The 22,931-nt window shown below is 37.1% G+C and overlaps 1 protein-coding gene across 1 annotated transcript in view; it reads left to right on the top strand.

Annotated features, from left to right (window-relative positions):
* Nucleotides 1-22,435, top strand: part of LOC150102454 (fumarate hydratase, mitochondrial-like) — a 182,460-nt gene extending 160,025 nt beyond the window's left edge. Inside the window, exons 9-10 of the mRNA XM_090399629.1 lie at nt 2,175-2,391; nt 22,102-22,435. Of these exons, the coding sequence (XP_090255755.1) occupies nt 2,175-2,391; nt 22,102-22,309 (425 nt within the window). The 3' untranslated portion in view covers nt 22,310-22,435. The remainder of the gene's footprint in view (nt 1-2,174; nt 2,392-22,101) is intronic.
* The last annotated feature ends 496 nt before the right edge of the window (nt 22,436-22,931 follow it).

Raw genomic sequence — 22,931 nt, 5'->3', positions numbered from 1 at the left:
TTGAAAGAAAAAGCTATCAATGATGGAAAAGAAGAAGAATTCCAGGCTAGTGTTCTGGGTGGTTTGAGTGTATCTAAAAGAGAAATAGCCTGCATAATGTTCTAATTACAGGCAAAGCTGCAAGTGCAGATAAGGAGGTGGCTGCAAATTATCCAGAAATTTTGAAGAAAATTGTGGAAGAAGTGGACTATTTTGACCAACAAATATTTAATGTCGACGAAACCAGTCTTTTTTGGAAGCAAATGCCTTCCAAGACTTTTCTGGCCAAATCAGAGAAATCTCAGCCTGGTTATAAAGTCACAAAAGTCGAATGAAATTACTGCTAGCAGTATGCGAGCTGTTTGGAAGCACATTCTTCCACATTGTGCAAATGATTTTAGAGGCTTTTCAAATGAATCTAAGTTAATTAAATCTCATTCTGAGAAATTGAGCAATTCCAACCTGCTAAATTTAGATGCACAGTTGGAAGATCCTGAAGAATATGAAGAAAATCTAATCACTTAGATGCCCATAAATATTTCACAGAAACAATTTGAAAATATTTTTCGTACAATCGAAGTTTTTGAGCAGCAGTGTTTAGAGGCTGAACCTGATGAAGAGAGAAGCAGTAAAATTTGCACAAGTTATAGAAGAGGCAATAGGACCATACCGTCTTTTGTATTAAAAAAAGAAACAGAATGGCCGCTAAACTACGTTAGCTCAATTCTTTTTTAAGAAGTAGAATAATAAATGTATATGCTGAATATGTTGTATTGTCTTTCAGCTTCATGGTTTTCCATTAACTAGGCCTTGAGATATACCTTAATTCTTTTATAAAAAAAAAATTAAGGGTCAAAAATTGAGGAATGAATTATACTTTTCCCGTAGGTTATTATATTCGATAAGTGAATTTTTTGATTAATACGCCTGTTTTATAGAACTCATTAATCGAGGGATTGCTCTACCTTCGAATGGGGATAGGTCCAAGCCCCCTACAGTTAGATTGGTATGTCATTGAGGCTATCACTCTCATTGCATGTGGGAAGAGCATGTTTTTTTTTTTTTTTTGGGGGGGGGGGGGGGGGGGGCAGAAACCGGAACCCTTTATCTAGCAACCAAACATGACCATGACTGCAGCCACTTCAGGTCTTTAATAAGCAAGATGGTGGTATTTCACTGGGTGATGAAAGATATCTACTACCTAGATGTCTAGTTGGCATTTTTTCCAACCAGGGAAGATATACTTTTGCAAGGACAATGCTTTTCCAGATTTGGCAGATCCCCATTTGTGGAAACAGGCTATACTGTATATACATATATGTATATATGCGCAGCTGTTCATATATACATATATGTAGAGTTCAGTTCCGAACTCAACAAACCAGTTTCTTATTTTCCTCCTTCTTTCCCTCCTCCTATGCTGTTTTTTTCCAATTGATTGCAACCCTCAGGTCTTTGAGAAACACATCAAGTGCTTTCTTCTTTTAACCATTGTACTATTCTGTCATAGGTCTTAGGACTGTTCATGTATCTGTAGTAGATATTTAAAAAAAAAAAAAAAGTTCTTAACATATATCAGTAAACGAATAGTTTTGAATCATTTTCTTGATACATTCTTTCTGTTTTAAGATTAATTTATGGTGATAAGCATATATACATAATTAAAATTTGAAGTTATTTTGAAATGAAGAAAGAATAAGAGATGTAATTGTTTATGGAAAGGATGAACATATCAGTCGACAATAGAAGAAATGGTATTGTGTTGGGGGGGGTGGGGAGGTGACTCTCTCTTACTGGAATTATGAGTTCTAACTTTTGTTGACAGACTACAAAGACACTGATGGTTGTTTTTTATAAATGTTATTCACATAATACTTTTTGTAAAATAGATTTGTAGCATTTCATTTAATGGCAGGGCCTGAGTTCTTAGATTATTAACAGTTTAGGAATGATTTTTCCAGATTCTTTAATAATCTTGTGTTAATATTGCTGTATCTGGTATATGATCTGTGTATATTATATATATCAGATATATAACACATCTTAATTAAATATGATATTTATTATCAGTCTGAAATGTTAGCTTTCCACATAGACAAGAAAATAAAATGTTTCATTATGCATAATAATAAAATTCTGTGACCCATGTTTATTTTTCTGTAATCTGTATGTGACATTTCACTTGTCTCTCACAGGAAAAGTAAATCCAACACAATGTGAAGCTATTACAATGGTGGCAGCGCAAGTAATGGGAAATCATGTAGCAGTAACTATTGGAAATAGTAATGGTCACTTTGAACTTAATGTCTTCAAACCAATGATAGTATCTAATGTGCTACGTTCTATACGTCTAATAGCAGATAGTGCTGTTTCTTTTACTAATAACTGTGTTGAAGGAATTCAGGCTAATAGGTAAGCACTCCAATAGTTTATTATGTTTAATAACACAATTTAGATAAATATCACCAATTAACAGAAAACTATAATTGCAGGATTTTCTCTTAGATTTATTATAAAAAATAATAACAAGCTAAACTTCTACAGGTTCTATTGTTTATTAGCAACTTTATCATGAAGATAAACACCAAAGAATATACAAAAAAATTTGAATACTACTTCTAACAGTTGGTTTCGAAATGCATAACATTAATAATAATAATAATGTAGATTAGTCATATGCATCATTTGACATATCAGACATGAAACAATCATTGTTGCACAAGGTATTTAGATGGTTCATAGCATAACAGATACTTGATAGGTTACCCAAACATATAAGAGATTTCCAGATGTCTTGAAGTATAATGCTGTGGTTCCTGTTTAAGATATTTGCTGTCACTCATTTATGAATTTATGGCAGAATGTCTCCAGGCAATTCAGAATAACTTTGCTGCAGTGCCTACACATCAGCATGATTCGACTGACCAGGTCAGACTGAGTTATGAAGCATAGAAATGCATCTTACAATGCTTAGAAGTGACAGTGGCATATGCCAGTTTGATGTTCTAAAGTGTCAGTAGCACTGAATCTGTTAAGATGCCCTGTGATTGTGTCATATCCAAGGATTCCTTAAACATCTTGCAAAGAGATTTTCTTCTAGATAAGGCTTCAAGACAGATTCATTCCATTTCATATTCCTCTAAGAAAAAGAATGTAATAAGGTAACTTCTTTTATACTCAACCCCCCCAATGTTCTTTTTTTTTTTTTTTATGGATTTCAAAACTTCTTTCAGTCTATCTGTCTGACATAAACTTTACAACAGGTACATGAAATCTCATATATATATGGATGTTTTTTCAAAATGGTGTTCTTTTGGCAAACGGAGAATTCTGTGGGGTGTGAACAATTTTAAAAGTAGTTCTAATATTGACTGGTTTAGAAATAAAAATTGCAATGATGCCTTTATAATCTATTTTTGCAATTGTAGGAGTTGGCTCTTAGAGAAGAGTAATTTATTTAATGCCTTTATGAGTAGCCATGTTGAGAAACTGGTGGATGAGAAGAGCAAACCATCTTTATTTTTTGTTTCATATTTAATTCTTGTAGCATCGTTCTTTAAGGGTGTGATAATTTCTCTTTTTTATCTGTGTATCCCACCCATAAAAAGTAGTAAAACTGTAATCTTAGACTCATCGAGGGAGGCCCTAAACATCATGTCCACGCAACTATGCGATTACATTCTCACAGTATCTATCATACCTTGTCTTGAACTCGTTCACCGTCATAGCACCCACAACAGACTCTGGCAGCTTATTCCATTCATTTACCACTCTAAAAGTAAAGAACCCAGCTCTAACACCCCTGCTAACCACACTCTTGCCCAGCTTCCATAGGTGTCCCCTAGTTCTCCCACCACCAGTCCTGATCTCAAAAATATCCTCTGAATTAATCCTATAGAATCCCTTTAGCAATTTGAATGTCTCAATCATATCTCCCCTCCTCCGCCTATCAACTAGTTTCTGCAACCCACAAATCTTCAACCTGTTCTCATATGTTTCATTCCATAGACATGTTATCATCTTAGTCACTCGCCTCTAGATCCTCTCCACCTCCTCCCCATCAAGAAGGAACCGAGGTGACCAAATCTGGGCACAGTAATCGAGATGAGGTCTTATCAAGGCTCGGTACAGAGGTACAATAACTTGCTTGTCTCTGCTTGTCAAGGTATTTTTCAACAACAAAGTGAGTTGATGAGCTGATTTAGCTACTTTTGCAGTGTGCCCCCTAAACTTCATCTCACTATCCACCAACACTCCCAAGTCCCTGGCCTCATCAATCTCTTGGAGTACAGTTCCACCAATGTGGTATACTGCTGCTAATCTTTTCACCCCAAAATGCATAACCTTACATTTTGTCACATTAAATTGACATCCATTCTCCTGAACTCCAATCTATCTAAGTCATCCTGCAAGACTTTGACATCTTCTGCATTCACTATTGCCCTACCCAACTTTGCATCATCAGCGAACAAATGAATTGTTCCACTTAGATCCTTCCCTATATCGTTAATGAACAGATTAAACAGCAGTGGTCCAAGAACAGAACCCTGCGGCACACCACTAGTCACAGGCCGTCTTTTGGACTCTACTCCTGAATAAACTACTCTTTGATATCTCTCCATCAACCACCCACCTATCCATCTCACCAACCCTATATCCATTCCCATATGTTGTAGTTTACGGATTAGTATTTCATGTGGTATCCTGTCAAACGCCTTTGCCAGGTCCAGCAGTATCACTGTAAATCCATTTCCCTTATCCAGTTCAGCCGTCACCTTGTTATAAAACTTGAGCAAGTTACTGAAGCATGATCTACCCTTCACACCTTGACAACGACTCCAGATATGCTGATCGGTCGGTAATTTGCAACCGTAGTCTTGGATCCTCCTTTGTGCAGTGAAACTATTTTCCCCTCTTTCCACACCTTCGGGACTAAGCCAGACCTGAGACTCAGATTAAACAACATGGTCAAGGGCATTGATAATTCTTTAGCCGCTTCACGCAAGACCCGTGCCGGTATACCATCCAATCCCACAGATGTGTTCACATTAAGGTTCTGTAATAAACTAGTCACCTCCACTTCATTCATCACTATTCCCGTATAAACTAATGGTTCCTTCACTTTTTCAATGTCACCACCTGGATGATATGCTTTTGCAAAGTGCGCGCTCAGTAACTCCACTATATTGACTGATTTAGTGACCTCCTTACCATCGTCATTCCTTAAAATCATTTTGCCGTGTGCAGTTTTTTTCTTGCTTGCAGCATATTGAAAGAACTGTTTTGGATTCTCTTTTGCTTGCAAAGCTAGTTTCCTTTCATAATCCGCTTTTGCTTTTTTTACCACACTCGTTACCTTTCTGGCCTGCACTTTATACCGTTCGTGTGCCTGCAGGTCACCCCTTTCTTTAAATTCCCTCCACAGTTGTTTCTTTTTTTGCAGCTCAAGCTTAATGGTGTTATTCATCCATTTAACCCCTACTTGTTTTACTATTCGGACCCTAGGTATACAATCAGCCATTACCTCCTGTAAATGCTCCTTGACCACTTCCCATGCTCTATCGACATCCAGCCCTTGCAGTTTAATGTGCCATGGCACTGAACCAAAGCAATATCCTAAGCTTGTCATACTTGCCCGCACATGGTAATTCCGCAATATATCCTGTCTTAATCGAGAATTCTACACCTTTTAGTCACCTCCCAGGTCAAGACCTTATGATCACTCTGACCAATAGGTAGCAACATGGTCATATTCATTACAGTCAAATTCTCAGATGCTATTACCAGGTCAAGCACTCTTAAACCCTTAGTATTTTCAATTACATGCTGTCTCAGATAGTTATCCCTTAATAATTGAATAAAATCCTTTTCCTTCCTCACATGTGTCCTCTCCTCCTTCCAATCAATGTGACCATAGTTGAAATCCCCCATAATAATTACCCTCCTTCCACTCATTTCATCACTTTCCCTATGCGTACTATCTCCACCATCTATTCCATCACCTGGTCTATAGCAGCATCCAACTGTATATTTTATTCTGCCAGTCTCAATCTCACACCAAATAGCCTCAAATGAGCTCCTTTCACTATCCTGCGATACAACTTCAATTCTCCTTGGCTGCAGTTCATCAGCTATCATCAATAATACCCCTCCCCCCATTTTATTCTCTCTGTCCTCCCTCCTAAACACACTATAACCTACACATTCTATCCCACTAACTATATCTTCTTCCGTCAGCCATGTTTCACTAATGCCAATATTAATATTAATACCAAGTGGTACAAATAAGTCTCATAGTACAATTTTCCATTTCCCACACCATTCCAATTGGTAAATTACACAGTCTTGCTGTAAATACTGTTACAACTTCTGCACTATGCATGAATTGTGCAAGCCCAATTCTGTTAGTGCCAGTGTGTACAGCCAACATTTGTCTGTTTATCAGTGGAAAGAGAGAGAGAGAGAGAGAGTTGTCCAGCTGTATGGGGAGATAATGTAATAGCACTTCACAAAGTTGGAATGCAGCCAACTGTTATTTTCAATGCACTAAAAACACTCAGGATCAGTAGGATGTTTGCATATTGTACTATTAACCTTTATAACGATACAAAAGACATATCTGACTGCCAAAGAACAGGTTGCATTAGGGCGCAACAGCTTATGAGGTCTGTGAACACATGCCTCTGCTGCAATCCTGTGAGAACGCAGAAAGTGATGTCACGAGAGCTGAACGATGCCATGTGTACTAACTGATGACTTGGAGGTGAAAACCTACCGTCTTTCTACTGGACACTTCCTAACACCACAACTTATGTAGCAGACGGTGATAAAAATCAAAGGCACTTCTCTGGAAGTATGCAGACACAGAGATATCCTCTTCACAGATGAGATTTTCACCATTGAAGAGTCATTTAACTTTCCATTCAGGTCATACCTGATCAGAACGAACAGGTATGACCTGAATGGTTGCACAGCACATGCCATAGCATCCAGGATTCAGCGATTCATCACTCCGCATCAGCGATGGTTTGGTGGTTGGGGTAACGTATCAGGGGATATCCAAGTTTTATTTCTGTGAGAAAGAGGTCAAAACCTCTGCCAAAGTGTGTCAAGAACACCTTGCTGGAACCTATGGTATTGGCTCCTGAACTAGTAGTTGTAGACGAATATACCCGACCACATATAACCATCTGATTTGGCTGTCTGGAAGTTCTCGATCTGAATCTTTTGGACTTCAGATTGTGGTCATAACTTGAGAGAGAGAGAGTAGCCTACAAGAAATGACATCCCAGTGTCACCATCCTGAGGGTGGATTTGGAGCGAGAAATAGCAGGATTTCTATTGGATGTTGTGTGTATGCCACCATCAATATGTGGCCTCACAAACTTTGGGCAAAAGGGAGGCATTTTGAACATTGAGTGCTGCTATATGCATGTTATATATGTGGTGTGTATATGTTGAAAGCCGTAAATGATTTACTAATGGATTAAAGGTTTATGTTCAGGAGAATAGAGAATAACTCAGAAGATGTACAAAAGCTGAGTGAGTATCATAATGTAGTGAAACACATCAATTTTTGGTCACATAACTTTATCACCAAATGACAACACTAGATGATGTGATACGTCATATCATTTGAAAATAGCGACTTTTGATGGTGCAGAGTGTGCACGTTGTGTGTTTTGGTTTGAGAAAACAAAACAAAACACAAGTTCAGAGAAATTTCTGCATGTAATATGGCAAAAACACTCCTAGCAAGCACATGATCTACACATGGCACAAGAATTTTTTGGAAACAGACTGTTCTGTGCATCATCCAAGGTCAAAGGAAAGGCCACATGCTGCTGATGTGGAAGAAGTTCAGGAAAGTTTCCAGAGAAGCCCTGGAAAGTCAATCATACGAGCATCTCATAAAAAATTGGAATTTCACATGTGACTGTGTGGTGTGTTTTACAACAGCGTCTACATTTAAGGCCCTACAAATTTACCCTCGTACAATATTTGAAGAAAGACGATAAGAAGATAACACCAGGATTTCTGTACCGAAATGATCAGCAGGATAGAACAAAATGAGGACTTTTTGGACACGATTATTTTCAGTGATGAGTGCACTTTTCATGTAAGTGGGCAAGTAAACACTCATAACTGCAGAATTTGGGGAAGCGAAAATCCATCATAGAACATGTTTGCGGCACCCCAAAGGCTAACGTTTTTGTGTCATAAACAAGAAAAAAGTGTATGGACCGTTCTTTTTTTTTCAGTCTACTGTTACTAGTGGTGTGTATCTGGACATGCTACTTGGTTACCTAATACCATCACAATTAGATGACGATGACGAATTCTTACATTTCCAGCAAGACGGAGCCCCCCCCCCCTCATTACCTGACAGATTTGCTCAGATTTTGTCACCTAGTTTTCAAAATGGATGAGGAGATATTGTAAAGATTCCAGGGGCAATTGACTAAGGTGGTATCTCTAGTATATTGGGCATAGTATGAAGATAAATTGAGGGAATGCAGTTTGCAGAGTCTGGTGGATAGGATAAGAAGGGATGGGGTATGATTGAGACATATAAGTTAGATTAATTAGACATATGATTGAGACATATAAACCAGATTAATGAGGATGATATTTTTCATAGAATGGGAGAAAGAGGCCATCCGTTCAATTTGTACAAGGAGGGTATAAGCAGGGAGGAGTAGGTTTATTGCATACAGAGTAGATTCTGATTGAATGCATTTAACACACAGCATGATGAGTGTGTGCAACAGAAGTCTTTGGATTCTGTGGGAGTCTAATGATAATATTCCTCAATGATGTGAGGATAACTTAGTCATTTTCTGTGCTAAAAAACATTTTTTCACTCAGAAAAAAAAATCTTTATTTGCTTTTCCTTTATCCTTAATAATATACACATCACCAGACTGGATCAGATCTCACTTCTCAGACTGACATTTACCTGTAGTCTTTCTTAGTACAAACACATCACATCAATTTCTTCTTTAGCCTCTAAAAAAGCTTGCCATTCTTATCCACTAAAGACATCTTTTCACTCACTCAGCTATTTACTCTGTGAAAATCTCAAAGGATGGGAGTTTTTCATCTGGTGATGAAATTTATCTCGCATCTAAAAACATCCATCCTGAACAATGGGATTCGGATCTGCAGCCGTTTGGTTGGTGAGAGCAGATATGTCTCCATTCAGTCAACCAGACTGGCAAATTTGTATACATTTCTTTCAGTATACATAGACTTTTCTGAAATAAAAGAGTTATAGCATGGACCATTAATTAACTGGTAGCATGCAACATATACCCTTCTACAGCTAAGTCAACTCCACCTTATTGTAGTATGGCCTGTTTCTGCAAACAGGGCTCTGGCAAGTGAGTATTGCTGTTTTAAAATCATTAGTTTCTTTAAACTTTCTTAGTTTAAGGAAATGCCAACTAGAACATCACCCTGATTTATTGGAAGTGTGAATGGTTATTGTCACATTTTGTCTGTAGAGTATTTGGTTTCTGTTCCTTCCATTTCTTTTTACATGCAGTGTGGGTGGTGGCCTTGCAAGGCATGGCGTCCATTTGAGGGCATAGCAGTGAACTGGTTTTCACAAGTTGGCCACCATATAGTACATGGAACCAAACCTGTTGGTAACACTTTGGGAGGCTTCCCATTCAGCTAGCAAATTATTCGGCTGCTGCTTATAATGTCCTTTTGTGCCTGTAGAGAACCTGTTGAGGCTTTGCTTGGATTAGGGACATGAATGACATTCATGTCCCTAATGTGAATATTATCTAGTACATCCAGATGATATTCACTCTAATGCAATGTTTCATGACTAATTTTCCATTGTCTTTTTGGTATTTTTCCTATAATTTTTGCCTCAGACATGTGGTTTACTAATCCTTCATCTCTCCTTCTGTTTAAGCACCAACTGTCATAGACTAGTTCTGGTTGTTATGAATTTTATGAACTATTAATAATGTCAAGTTCTTTTCTGATATCATATCATTCTGACATCGATACTATTATTATTATTTGCGACATCTCCAAGGAGTCCACAGACTACTATTGCTTGGTATTTTGGGCTATTTAAGATTACTGTCTTATTCTAAATAAATCTTTTGGCTTCTAGTACTAGCCTTACTTATTCTATTAGCTGTTTCCTTATTTAATTTGCCATCTTCATTAGTATTGAATGAAAAGGTAAAATGCATTAGCTGTTTAGTCATTGAGAAAATCCATGCAATGCCCTGTTTTCCTGTCCATTTTATTTTCAAGGCTTTGATGTTTTTATTGCTGCTTTTCTTAGCATAATTTGCCATAGCAATTACTTAATTTGACCAAAGACTCTTGAAGGCCTATAGTAGATTTATGGAAGAGGATAATGTCACACCTGCATAGAATAAAGAGCTAAGCTTATTATTTCTTATTTGGATACCACTTTTAATATGTGTTCTTAATAATGTGGTCCATATAGATTATACATAACAGCAAAGATACCATAAAAATCCAAGATTTTTTCTGTTGTCTTCACTATGTATAATTTCCTGAACATCCTTTAATTAATTATCTAATTTTTAACAGGTGTGTGTTGCAAATTACGTATAAGCTGTGTTATGTATAATATTCCATTTACACTGTACAGACAATGTTTTTAATAGTTTTGCACTTGGCAAAAAAAACAATCATACTCAAGATTGTTTTGTGCAATACAAAGGGACATAGAGGTTATTAGGCATTCTGGATAGCATTAATGAAAAAGATAATGCTGGAATGAAATATTGAAGCCAAAAAAAACCCTAGTAATCCTAGTCAGTAGTTTGCCTGCAGTTATAGAAATGTCTATATCACTACTAGAGAAACATCTGTTCTGATGCTCACTGATAGTACTAAATATAGAGATGTAAACAGATATACGTAATGATAAAAATAGCAATGAAATATGATACTTACATAAGGAATAATTATTTATTATTTGCAGAATTTTTGACTAGGTTTATTAGCCATGATTAATGCATACAGATGAAATGAGATAAACAAAATTAGAACAACACTTAAAATGCATGTGTGACAATATATGCTAGTAGCTGCAGAAGGATAACTCCATCTACAACTATTAGAATTCAAAGAAATAAATTTAAATAATTACTAATTCATAAAATATGGGATGAAGAAATGTTACTTAGGATGACTTCCCAAACTTGGGAAAGTTTAAGATAGTCCTTTTTTGAGGTTTGGTCTGTGAATGTGGACTTTACAACATTCTTTATAGAATCTTTCAAGTAAAAAAACAATGTCTGTGTAAGACTTTATTCTAGTTTGGAATATTAGTTTTATTCCAGTGAATTCTATGCATAGTGCATAAGTCGTGGCTAGCCAAATCAGACTTATTGCTCATGAAGTAAAATATAATCTTGATGGTCTTTGTAGGTGAATCTGAGCTGAACAATCTCATCATCATCATCAAATTCCTCCCAAATACCTCAAGGGGTGTACAGGATATGATAGTACTACATGAAAAAAAAAAAAATACATCATTACTACCTTCCTATCTACAATTTTCCTCCAAATCAGTCTGTTACTTGACAAGACTCCAACATTATCAGATCTTATATTTCTATCGTCTAAGCCACTTTGTACTGTATCAATCCACCTATATCTTTGTCTTCCTCTGGGTCGTTTTGCTGCCAACCTGGCAGAGAACACTTGTTTTGCTAATTTGTCGTCTCTCATTCTGTTTAAGTGACTATACCACCTGAGATTAGCTCTGCTAACGCATTCCTGGATGCTGACAATGTCAAGTTGTTTCTTAATATCCTCGTTTTTAATATGATATTGCTGTTGATGCTATCTGCTCACGCCACTAATCTTTCTCAGGACTCTCATATCTGCGGTCTCTAGTCTTTGGTCAAGTGTTTTACTTCTGACCCACCTCTCAGATCCATAATTTAAAACTGGTTCCAACACTGTTTTGTATACAGCTAATTTAGTGTTCCGACTAATTTTTTTATTATTATTATTATTATTATTATTGTTCCGGGCAACTCCAAGGAGTCGATAGACTCATCGAGGGAGGGCCTAACATCATGTCAAGAACAACTATTCGACATTGACACAGTATCTATCATACCTTGCCTTGAACTCATTCACGGTCATAGCACCCACAACAGTCTCTGGAAGCTTATTCCACTTATTCACCACTCTCCAAGTAAAAAACCTAGCTCTAACACCCTTGTCAACCACGCTCTTGCTCAGCTTTCATGCATGGCCCCTAGTCCTCCCACCACCAGTCATATTTTCAAAAATATCTTCTGTATTAATCTTATAGAAACCCTTCAGTAATTTGAATGTCTCAATCATATCACCCCTTTTCCGCCTATCAACCAATTTTTGCAACCCACAAATCCTCAATCTGTTCTCATAAGGTACATTCCACAGACCTTCTATCATCTCGGTCACTCGTCTCTGGATCCTCTGCACTTCCTCCCCATCACGAAGAAACCCTGGTGCCCATAACTGGGCACAGTAGTCCAGATGGGGTCTTATCGAGGTTCGATACAGAGGAACAACAACTTGTTTGTCTCTGCATGTTAAAGTATTTTTCAGAAGCCAAGTGATTTGATGAGCTGATTTAGTCACTTTTGCAATGTGCCCCCTAAACTTCAATTCCCTATCCACCAATACTCCCAAATCCCTGGCTTCATCAATCTCCTGGAGTACGGTTCCACCAATGCGATATACTGCTGCTTTTCTTTTCACCCCAAAGTGCATAACCTTACACTTTGCCACATTAAATTGACATCCATTTTTCCTAGCCCAGTCCTCCAAAGTATCCAAATCATCCTGTAACATTTTGACATCCTGTGCACTCACAATTGCTCTACCCAACTTTGCATCATCAGCAAACAAGTGAACACTTCCTCTCAAATCTTTTCCTATATCATTGATGAACAAATTGAAAAGTAGTGGTCCAAGAACAGAGTCCTGCGGCACACCACTAGTCACAAGCCGTCTTTTAGACTCCACTGCTGCATAAACCACTCTCTGGTATCTCTCCTTCAACCACCTTCCTATCCATCTCACCAACCCTATATCTATCCGCATCTGCTCCAGTTTACTGATTAGGGTTCCATGTGGTATCCTGTCAAAGGCCTTGGCAAGGTCCAGTAGTATCACTGTAAACCCGTTACCCCTATCCAGTTCAGCCGTCACTGTGTTATAGAACATGAGCAAGTTACTGAGGCATAATCTAACCTTCACAAAAATGTTGTCCCCCATACAATATCCCATTTTCATCCATCCAATCCTGTATTCTTTTCTTGACTAATTTCTCTAAGACCTTGACAATGATTCCTGATATATTAATCGGTCGGTAATTTACAACAGCAGTCTTTATAAATTTAGTTTAATCCTTTATCCAAGTGTGAGCAAACAAAGTTTGCGCCTGAAAGTATCTTCAGGACTGGGGTAAGGTGGTACAACACCAGGGCACTCCTTGCAAAGGTGGAGCAAGCTACCAACACTCCTATCTCAGTATCTCCCATAATGCAAAACACATCTCCTTGCGGATATGTCTAATGTTATGCATTAAGGGATGGGCCACAACCCAGACTAGTTTCAACCTTTATTGAGGTCTCTTCAGCGGGAGCCAGGCCCTAGTGGAGATACCAGGCAGAAGCATTAGCAGGTCATCTCTACCTATATGTTTCTGCCTGGTATCTCCACTTGGGCCTGGCTCCCACTGAAGAGGCCTCAATAAAGGTCGAAACTAGTCTGGGTTGTGGCCCATCCCTTAATGCATAACATTAGACATATCCACAAGGAGATGTGTTTTGCATTATCGGAGATACTGAGATAGGAGTGTTGGTATCTTGCTCCACCTTTGCAAGGAGTGTCCTGGTGTTGCACCACCTTACCCCAGTCCTCAAGATACTTTCAGGCGCAAACTTTGTTTGCTCACACTTGGATAAAGGATTAAACTAAATTTATTATACTCTAACCAAGTGAAAAATAAACTTTCAACAGCAGTCTTGGAACCACCTTTATGCAGTGGAACCATTTTCCCCTCTTTCCACCACCTCGGGACTAACCCAGACCCGAGACTCAAATTAAACAAAATGGTCAAGGGTACTGACAATTCTTTAGCTGCCTCTCGTACGACATGAGCTGGTATACCATGCAATCCCACGGATGTATTGACATTGAGGTTATGCAATAGACTACTCACCTCCACTTCATTCACCACAATTCCCGTATAATCTGCTGGTTTATTCGTTTCTGCAATATCACCACCTGGATGATATATACTTGCAAAGTGCTCACTCAGTAACTCAACTATATCAACTGATTCAGTTACCTCCCTACCATCAGCATTCTTTAAAATCATTCTGCCATGAAATTTTTCCTTTTACTTGCTACATATCTAAAAAACTGTTTAGGATTCTCTTTAGCCTGCATGACCAATGTTCTTTCGTAATCCTTTTTTGCTTTTCTTACCACACTCATTACCCTTCTTGCCTGCGCTTTATACCGTTCATGTGCCTGCCGGTCACCTTTCTCCTTAAATTCCCTCCATAGTTGTTTTTTTTTTTTTTTGCAGCTCGAGCTTATTGGTGTTATTCATCCATTTAACCCCTAATTGATTTATTATTCAGACTCTAGGTATACAGTCAGCCATTGCTTCATGCATACACTTCTTAACTGCCTCCCATGCAATATCAACCTCTAGTCCTTGCAGTTGTACATGCCATGGCACTGAACCAATCAAACTCCTAAGCTTGTCATACTTTCCAGCCCGATAATTCCACATGTACCCTGTCTTAGTTGAAAATTCCACACCTTTAGCTACCTCCCACGTCAAGATCCTATGATCACTCTCACCAGCTGGTGGCAACGTGGTCATATTCGTTACAGCCAAATTCTCAGATGCAATTACTAGGTCAAGCACTCTGAATCCTAGTATTTTCCATTACATGCTGTCGTAGATAGTTATCCCTTAATAACCGCATAAAATCCAATTCCTTACTCCCATGTGTCCTCTCCTCCTTCCACTCATTTCTTCTATTTGCTTGTGCATACTGTCACCACCATCTTTTCCATCACCTGGTCTATAGCAGCACCCAATTGTATATTTAGTTCTGCTAGCCAGAATCTCACACCAAATGGCCTCAAATGTGCTCTTTTCTCTATCCTGCAATTCAACTTCTATTCTCCTTGGCTGTAGCTCATCAACTAACATCAACAATACTCTTCCCCCCATTTTATTCTCCCGGTCATTCCTGAACACACTATACCCATCACATTCAATCCCACTAGCTATATCATCTACAGTCAGCCATGATTCACTAATACCAATAACCTGTGGTCTGGAAGTGCCAACCATGGCCCAAAACTCTTCCTTCTTGTTCCTAATACTACTAGCATTAGTGTACATGAATTTAAGACCCCCATTAGTTCCAACCCTACCTTGATGCCTTATATTAACTATCCCACTCTGATTTGTTGTCCTTATTCGCTCGGGCATATTATATTCATTCATACATTCAACTGCCTCCCTAAAGACTGTATATCTACCCCCTCCCTTAATAAATCTAGTTTCCCTGAATTTGCACATCCACTACATTCAGCAACACTTTCTCAAGTCTCCTTACACCGTAACCATTCAAATGCAAGCCATCCATCTTATATAGATCCATTCGCCCATCGAACTCACTCCACACATCCACGAATTCCACACCACTCATCATACATAACCCACGCATAAAGTCATTCGCAATTATGGCCCTCCTTTTAAACATTTCACTGTTATACCGTGACAAAAGACTAATCATTCTAACTTTCTCACCCTTTTTTTTTGCTACCTCAAACAATTCATTCAGGTCTTCTATCATTTCCATTTTATCTCCTTTCAAATCATTCGTACCTGCCACAACAATCATTTCTTTCACCCTTTCCTTTTGCTCTCTAATAGACTCAGTTACATCCTTTATGGTCGCACCAGGTTGGTACGATTTTGTCAAATCCTCCACTAACACACCTCGTACTAACGAGTCTCCATAGAGCACTCTATCCTTCATTTTGTTCATGTTCACACTCATACGCCTATTTTTCCTGTCATACTTTTTATTATTGGCTGGTTCATTCAGTCAACTTTTGCTCATACACTCTAGCTGCTGTTTTGCCCTTTGTATCGTACCATTCAACAATGCGATCTCACTCATTGCATCTATCTCATCTTTTTTATTCTCTGTAAAACCATTAATACTATCATTCACACTCTCACAGTTCTCTGGTACAACCTCGCCGTTTCTTGTCATATCCCTATTTTCTTCATTGTGAAGTTTGACAAAAATATCATACTCACAATCCGAAATACTCTTCAATTCCTCATTCTCCCTACATTTTCTACACACATTCACTCCTTTATTATCATCTAACCACACTCTGACCGCACTCCGCAAAGCGTACATTTCGCAGATAGTACACTGAATCATCTCCTTTACATTACCATTCTTGAAAGAAGATGGCGAACCATCATTACTGGCTGCCATTTTCCTTCATACTGGAGCCATACTAGTAACGTATTTTATCAAATTATAAATTATAAACACCAAAAACACACAAACAGATGCACTAACAAAGCAAGGCAAACAACACTACGCAATATTAAAGTAAATTAACAACGATAACTGAAAATAATACTTATCTTATCAGGAGCTTTCACGAACACTACACACTACGAATCCCTCTAGCGGCGACTTCCGACATAGATTATGTTATAAAACACTTTAGTACACTAACTACACTAATAAAACTACCATAATATACTAAAATTACACAATAAAATCTAACAAAATATTAATAAATCAACAAAAATCGCAAATCTTTCAGGAGCTCTCCGGCAGTACGTCCTTTCACCAGCTAGCCTCGACACCATTTCTCTCTTATTCCATATGAATTTATTCAGTTGACTTCCCACCATACCAGCTTTGCTGATTCTGTTGTCTATTTTTATATTTAATTTACCATCTTCACTAAAAATTGTGCCTAAGTAGTTGAAATGTTTTACTTGTTCCACAGGTTCTCCATTCACAAGCAGTTGACATTTTCAATGATTCTGCTTATTTTCATTGTCTTTGTCTTTTTATTGCTGACCTTCATACCATATCTATTACAACAGTTATTCAATTTAGTCAGTGAATCTTACAGACTTGTAGCAGATTTATTTAGAAGTATAACATCATTCACATAAAGCAAAGAGCTGACATTAAGATCTCCAATTTTGATATCATGTTTAATACCACTTTCCTTCATAATGTGATCCATATGGATAATGAATAACAGTGGGGATAATGTACATCCTTGTCTCACACCAGATTTAACATTAAACCATCCTCCTGTACTTAATTCAATTCTAACTGCTGACTTACAACTCAAATAAAGACTAAGTATTGCTTGATATAATGCCCCATTCACACCATATAACTGCAGCGTATTGAATAGCTTCTCTCTTGGCACCTTGTCATATGCCTTTTCCAAATTGACAAAACTTAAATACAGATCTTTGTTATATTCCCATGCTTTCTCAACTATTTGTCGTAAAGTAAAGATCTGATCCTGACAGCCTCTATTCGGCCTGAATCCAGCCTGCTCCTCACCAAGCCCCTCCTCCACAACTCCTCTCAACCGCTTCTCAAGTATACTTGCATAGATCTTGTCAGGAATACTCAGTAGGGAAATACCTCTGTAATTCTCACATTCAGTTTTATTTCCCTTTTTTATATATGGGTACTATGAGAGCTCTACTCCAATCATCGGGAATTCGTTCCTCTGTCCAGGCTTTCTGAACTATGCAGTGCAGCCACTGTAAGACTCTTATACCACCATACATCAGCATTTCTGGTCGAATATCATCTACTCCTGCTGCCTTTCCATTTTTCAAGCCTTTGATGGCTTTTTCTACTTCAAGTATGATTATGTATTCCTGACTGCATGCCTGGTCAGTGTTTTTTACCACAGTGCTGTCATCACTGCTTGTTTCATTTAGCAGTTTTTCAAAGTAATTACTCTATACTTCAAGGATATCTTTTTCTCCCATTTTCATGTCACATTTATCATCTTTAACTCCTTTTACAGCCCTCTTTCCTACATTCCTAAGCTTCTTCAACAATTTTCCAGAATATTTTGCCACCTTCTTGATATTTATTTTCTATATTCTTGCCAAAGTCCTCCCATGACTTTTGTTTAGCTAGTTTTGCACAGTGTTTAGCATTCTTGCATTTGTCTCTGTATTCTCTAAGAGCACAAGCTGACTTATTTGCCAGGAACTTTTGATATGCTTTCTTCTTTTCCTTCACTGCCTCTTTAACTTCCTGTGTCCACCATGGAGTTCTAATTTTTCTATCCTTGCAGACAACTTCACCACATGCCTCTCTAGCTGAATCAATCGGGGCTTTCTTCAAGGCTTGTCACTGAATCTCCAAGATTTGATTCCTGTTCTCAAACTCTTTCATTTTTCCTTCAATAATCTTTGTGTATTTTAGTCTACAGTTCACATCTGAGAGCTGCTCAACTTTTATTCACTTTAAAACTTTCTTACATGTTATTCTTTTCAATGTGAAATTCAATTTTATCCTGCTCAAGACTAAATAGTGATCATTTCCAATTTCAAATCCTCCGTACACTCTGGTGTCCTGCACCAGGGTGAAAACATCACTATCAACAATAACATAGTTAATTAGACTTTTCTTATTCCTTGCCTCTTCTCTCCATGTGAATTTGTGCACATTTTTATGTTGGAACATGGTGTTAGTAATAACCAGTCCATGTCCTGAGCAGAAATCCAACAGATATTTGCCATTATTATTAGCTTTGCTCTTTTCTCTAAATTTTGGAGAAAATTTGCTCTGCTATTTAGATCCCCAACAAGGACCAACTTTTCCTTTTTCACTGTGTCAGTAGCTTTCTCTAGAACCTCAAAAAATTCCTCCACTTCTACCTTAGTAGAACCTTCTGTGGGACCATAGGCACAAATAAGTCTCATTGTCCAATTCCCCATTCTCATATTTGCCCAAATCACTCTACTTGAGACTGACTGCCATTCAAGAAGATTAGCCTCGTATTTTGTGTTGAATACTATGGCTACTCCTTCTTTTTCCTTGATTGTCATTGCCTGAATATAACATTTTGTATTTATTGCTCAGAAAGAGCTCACCAGTTTTTGTCTTTTTTGTTTCAGTCACCCCTATTATGTCGATCTGGTACTTATCTAATTCCTCAGCTAGCTCCATTTCTTTGCCATTCAGGCTTCTTATGTTGATAGTACCGATCTCTAACTCTGGTGATGTTGAGTTGGGGTGTGTTTTCAGATTTGTTCCAGTAGCTGACTTTTTGTAGTTCACCCTGGTTCCCTGGCGAAAACAATGGGGGCCTTGTTTAACTGGGCGACGCCCCAGCCAGCATGAAATTTTGTCATGTTGTACCATAATTTTGTATTTTGTTTTAACCAATAGGAATACAGTTTGGTCGGCTAAATCCCATATTGCCAGTCCATCCTCGTTCGGTCAGTATCCAAGTAGTTAACCAACAGGGTGCACCACGAGAAGGTGAGGATTGGACGTTAGGTCAGAAGCCCTGGTCGATTCTCCGCATTCCTTTAAAGGCTATGTGGAGGTCTCCTCTCAGTTATACAGCTTTGACCATGAAGCACCCCTGAACAATCTATCTGTTAATAATAACAAAGGCCAAATGAACATGGGATTCTATGAACTCCAGGATGAGAAAGAGGAGAATATTTATTTTTTTTAGAATCTAGGAAGGAATTTAATTTTCAAATTGGAGTGAAAGAAACTTGTAGGTTAGTTTGGCGAAGTTCTCCCTGTTCTCTCTCTCTCTCTCTCTCCAACACTCTTTGCACGTGGAATGAAAATCCTAGACACTTATAGAAGATGATGTGGATGAACGCAAAGCCAGAATTGTTAATTATTTCATTGATTATTTTGATATTGCATCCGTTAGAGATGAATGTAGCTCTGAGTTCTCTGTTTAACAGAGAAACAGTTGAGTTTACTGAGTTTATAAAGTTTGTTTTGACAAGAAAAGTAAACTGAATAAAGTATCAGGATTATCTTTACAACCTACAAATCTTTTACTTTTGGTGTAGTTTCACTCTTCATAAACATCCTACTTGCTGATAAAGTAGAATTATAATGTAATGATTTTCCTCTTGGTATTGTGAGGTTATTCAACTTTGTAATAAATTCGGGTTCATTTTCTTGTCAAAGACTTTATAAACAGATAGAAGGAACAACTGCAATGGGGTCTCCTATTTCTTAACTTTAGCTAATAATTACATGAAATGATTTGAACAGCATATCCTTTATGTTTTTTCTCCTGAGTCATCTATTTATATGTGATGTTTTTGCTGTCCGGAACTCTTCCATTTCAAAACTTAATGAATTTTTTTGAGAAATTAATTCATTAAACCCAAGAATTAAATATACCCTTGAAGTAGAAGAAAACAATTGCATCCCATTTCTGGATGTTCTCATTTTATAACAACCTAATGGCAGTCTACAGTTCTCATGTACAAAAAAACAACTCATACTGGAAAATATATTAATGCTACATCAGCACTGTTGTCAGAAATATGGTTGATTGAAACTTTGATTCACTGTGCACGTAAACTGTATTTTACTGGTTCTGTTTTAAATAAAGAACTGGCCTTTATCAGAGCTACTTGCATATCTAACAGATACAATACCAAAATAATTAATAATTATGGCCTGCCTTCATCCACATTCTCCTCTAGAAGAAGTTTCTAGAATTTCCATTACATATGTTAAGGGAGTATTGGAAAGAATTGTGAGACTTCTTTGCCAAACCAGCCTATAAGTTTCTTTACTTTCGCTGGGTTCAAAAATTAAATTCCTTCCTAGACTCTCTGAAAGATAAATATCCTCTTTCTCATCGTGGAGTTTACAGAATCCTGTATGCATGCAGCCTTTGTTATTATGGGCAGATCATTCAGCTCAGATTCATCTAGAAAAACATCAAGATTATATTTTACTTAATGAGTAATAAGTCTGGTTTAGTCAGCCGGCCTTAAGCACTAGGCATAGAATCTAGTGGAATAAAACTGAAGTCCTACACAGAATTTTTTTTTTTTGCTTGAAAGATTATATAAAGAAAATTGTGAAGCCCACATTCACGGACCTCCACAAAAATGACTTTCTTAAACTTTCCCAGTTTTGGGAAGTCACCCTAAGCAACATTCCTCATCCCTGTCTTTCATGAATTAGTAATTATTTATTATTATTACCTGACACCTCCAAACAGTCATTACGGGAGGGTGCTCTACTCCATTCTGCTACATACTGTATCCTCCTTCTGCTTAATTCTCTCGCTATACACAATTACAATCAATGCCATCTATTGCCCATCATCACCAACAACAGTATTTTTTTTTTTGTCTATAAATTGTATGTGTGTGTTCTGATGGCTGAATTTAAACTTATTTCTTTGAATTCTAATAGTTGTAGATGGAATTATCCTCCTGCAGTTAATAGCATATATTGTCACATATGCTTACAGTTCTAAATTTGTTTATCTACAAAACCTAACCAAAAAATTATGGAAATAATAATTTTTTCTCATGTAAGTGTCATTTCATTACTATTTTTATCATGATTACCGAAGCTACCATCTTGTATATTAAATTAAACATGGCAAGAAATTATATTCTGTTTAATCCCTTATCCAAGTGTAAGAAAATAAAGTTTGTGAATGAGGTATCTTCACAACTCTATAGCAGTCTTGTACAAGTATCATTGAAAATGAATAGTGTAACAGTAACATATTTGAATTGTTTAATGCCCGTTTTCTATGTATATTTAATTATATTAAAAATGAGTCGAATTCTGTATATGTACAATTGATTCTCACTCTAGTAAACTCATTGGGACCAGAGTAATAGTTTGTTTTAGTCAGTATTCACTATGTAACATTTGCTATAGTGATACATATTTAATTTCATTTAACGTATTCATTCATATGTATAGTGAAGAATTTATTTGATAGATCAAATTTATTAATAAAAATTGTGTATTATTATTATTTCAGGGATAGAATTAATAAAATGTTGTATGAATCTCTGATGTTGGTAACAGCACTTAATCCTCACATAGGATATGATAAAGCTGCAAAAATAGCTAAAACAGCACATAAAGAAAATTCCACCCTAAAAGAAGCAGCTGTGAAACTGGGCTATTTGACTGCAGAACAGTTTGATAATTGGGTACAACCTGAAGAAATGCTTGGTCCAAAGTAATCTGGCTGGTTTATTTGAAGATACAAAACATTGTAACATAGATTTTTTTTTTTTTTTTTAATTGTTGAAACAGTTTGTCATTGTCAACTCCTTAAAAAAATTGTGATAAAATATTTTAATTCAGGATTACAGTTTTTCATTTCTCCTAACAGTCTATTTATTGCATATGCTTTAAAAACTGAGTAATCATTCTTGATATATTTTATTGTAGCAAACACAGAAATAGCAAATTTCAAATGTGCTTCCTGAGATAGATGTAGAAGAATTATTTTCCACATGATTATCAAGTAAACTATAATAGACAGATTATATTCTTGTTTTAATCCTATACTCAAGATACTTCATGCACAACCTCATGACTAGACGTATATAGAGGCTTTTAGCTTCATATTAATTACTTCAGTATCCCATCATGCTTTGCCTGATGGGATACTTCCTTTGATTTCAGCCTTACTGGAGTCGCCTCAGTGGTCATTTTTTATATACATTAGAAGTCATTTTTTATATACAAGCAATTTGTACACAATACATGTAGCCTATACTCTATATACAAATAGCCTGATTGTGAAGATGCTTCACATGTACACTTTATTTGTTTACAATTGTGAATAGGATTAAAACA

The sequence above is a fragment of the Typopeltis vanoorti genome, chromosome 10, assembly GCF_054136105.1.
Source record: "Typopeltis vanoorti isolate ZY-2024b chromosome 10, IOZ_Tvanoo_1.0, whole genome shotgun sequence".
In the NCBI taxonomy this organism is placed as follows: Eukaryota; Metazoa; Arthropoda; class Arachnida; order Uropygi; family Thelyphonidae; genus Typopeltis; species Typopeltis vanoorti.
Note: the sequence above shows the minus strand (reverse complement) of the source record. Positions and strands in the feature narration are given on the sequence as shown.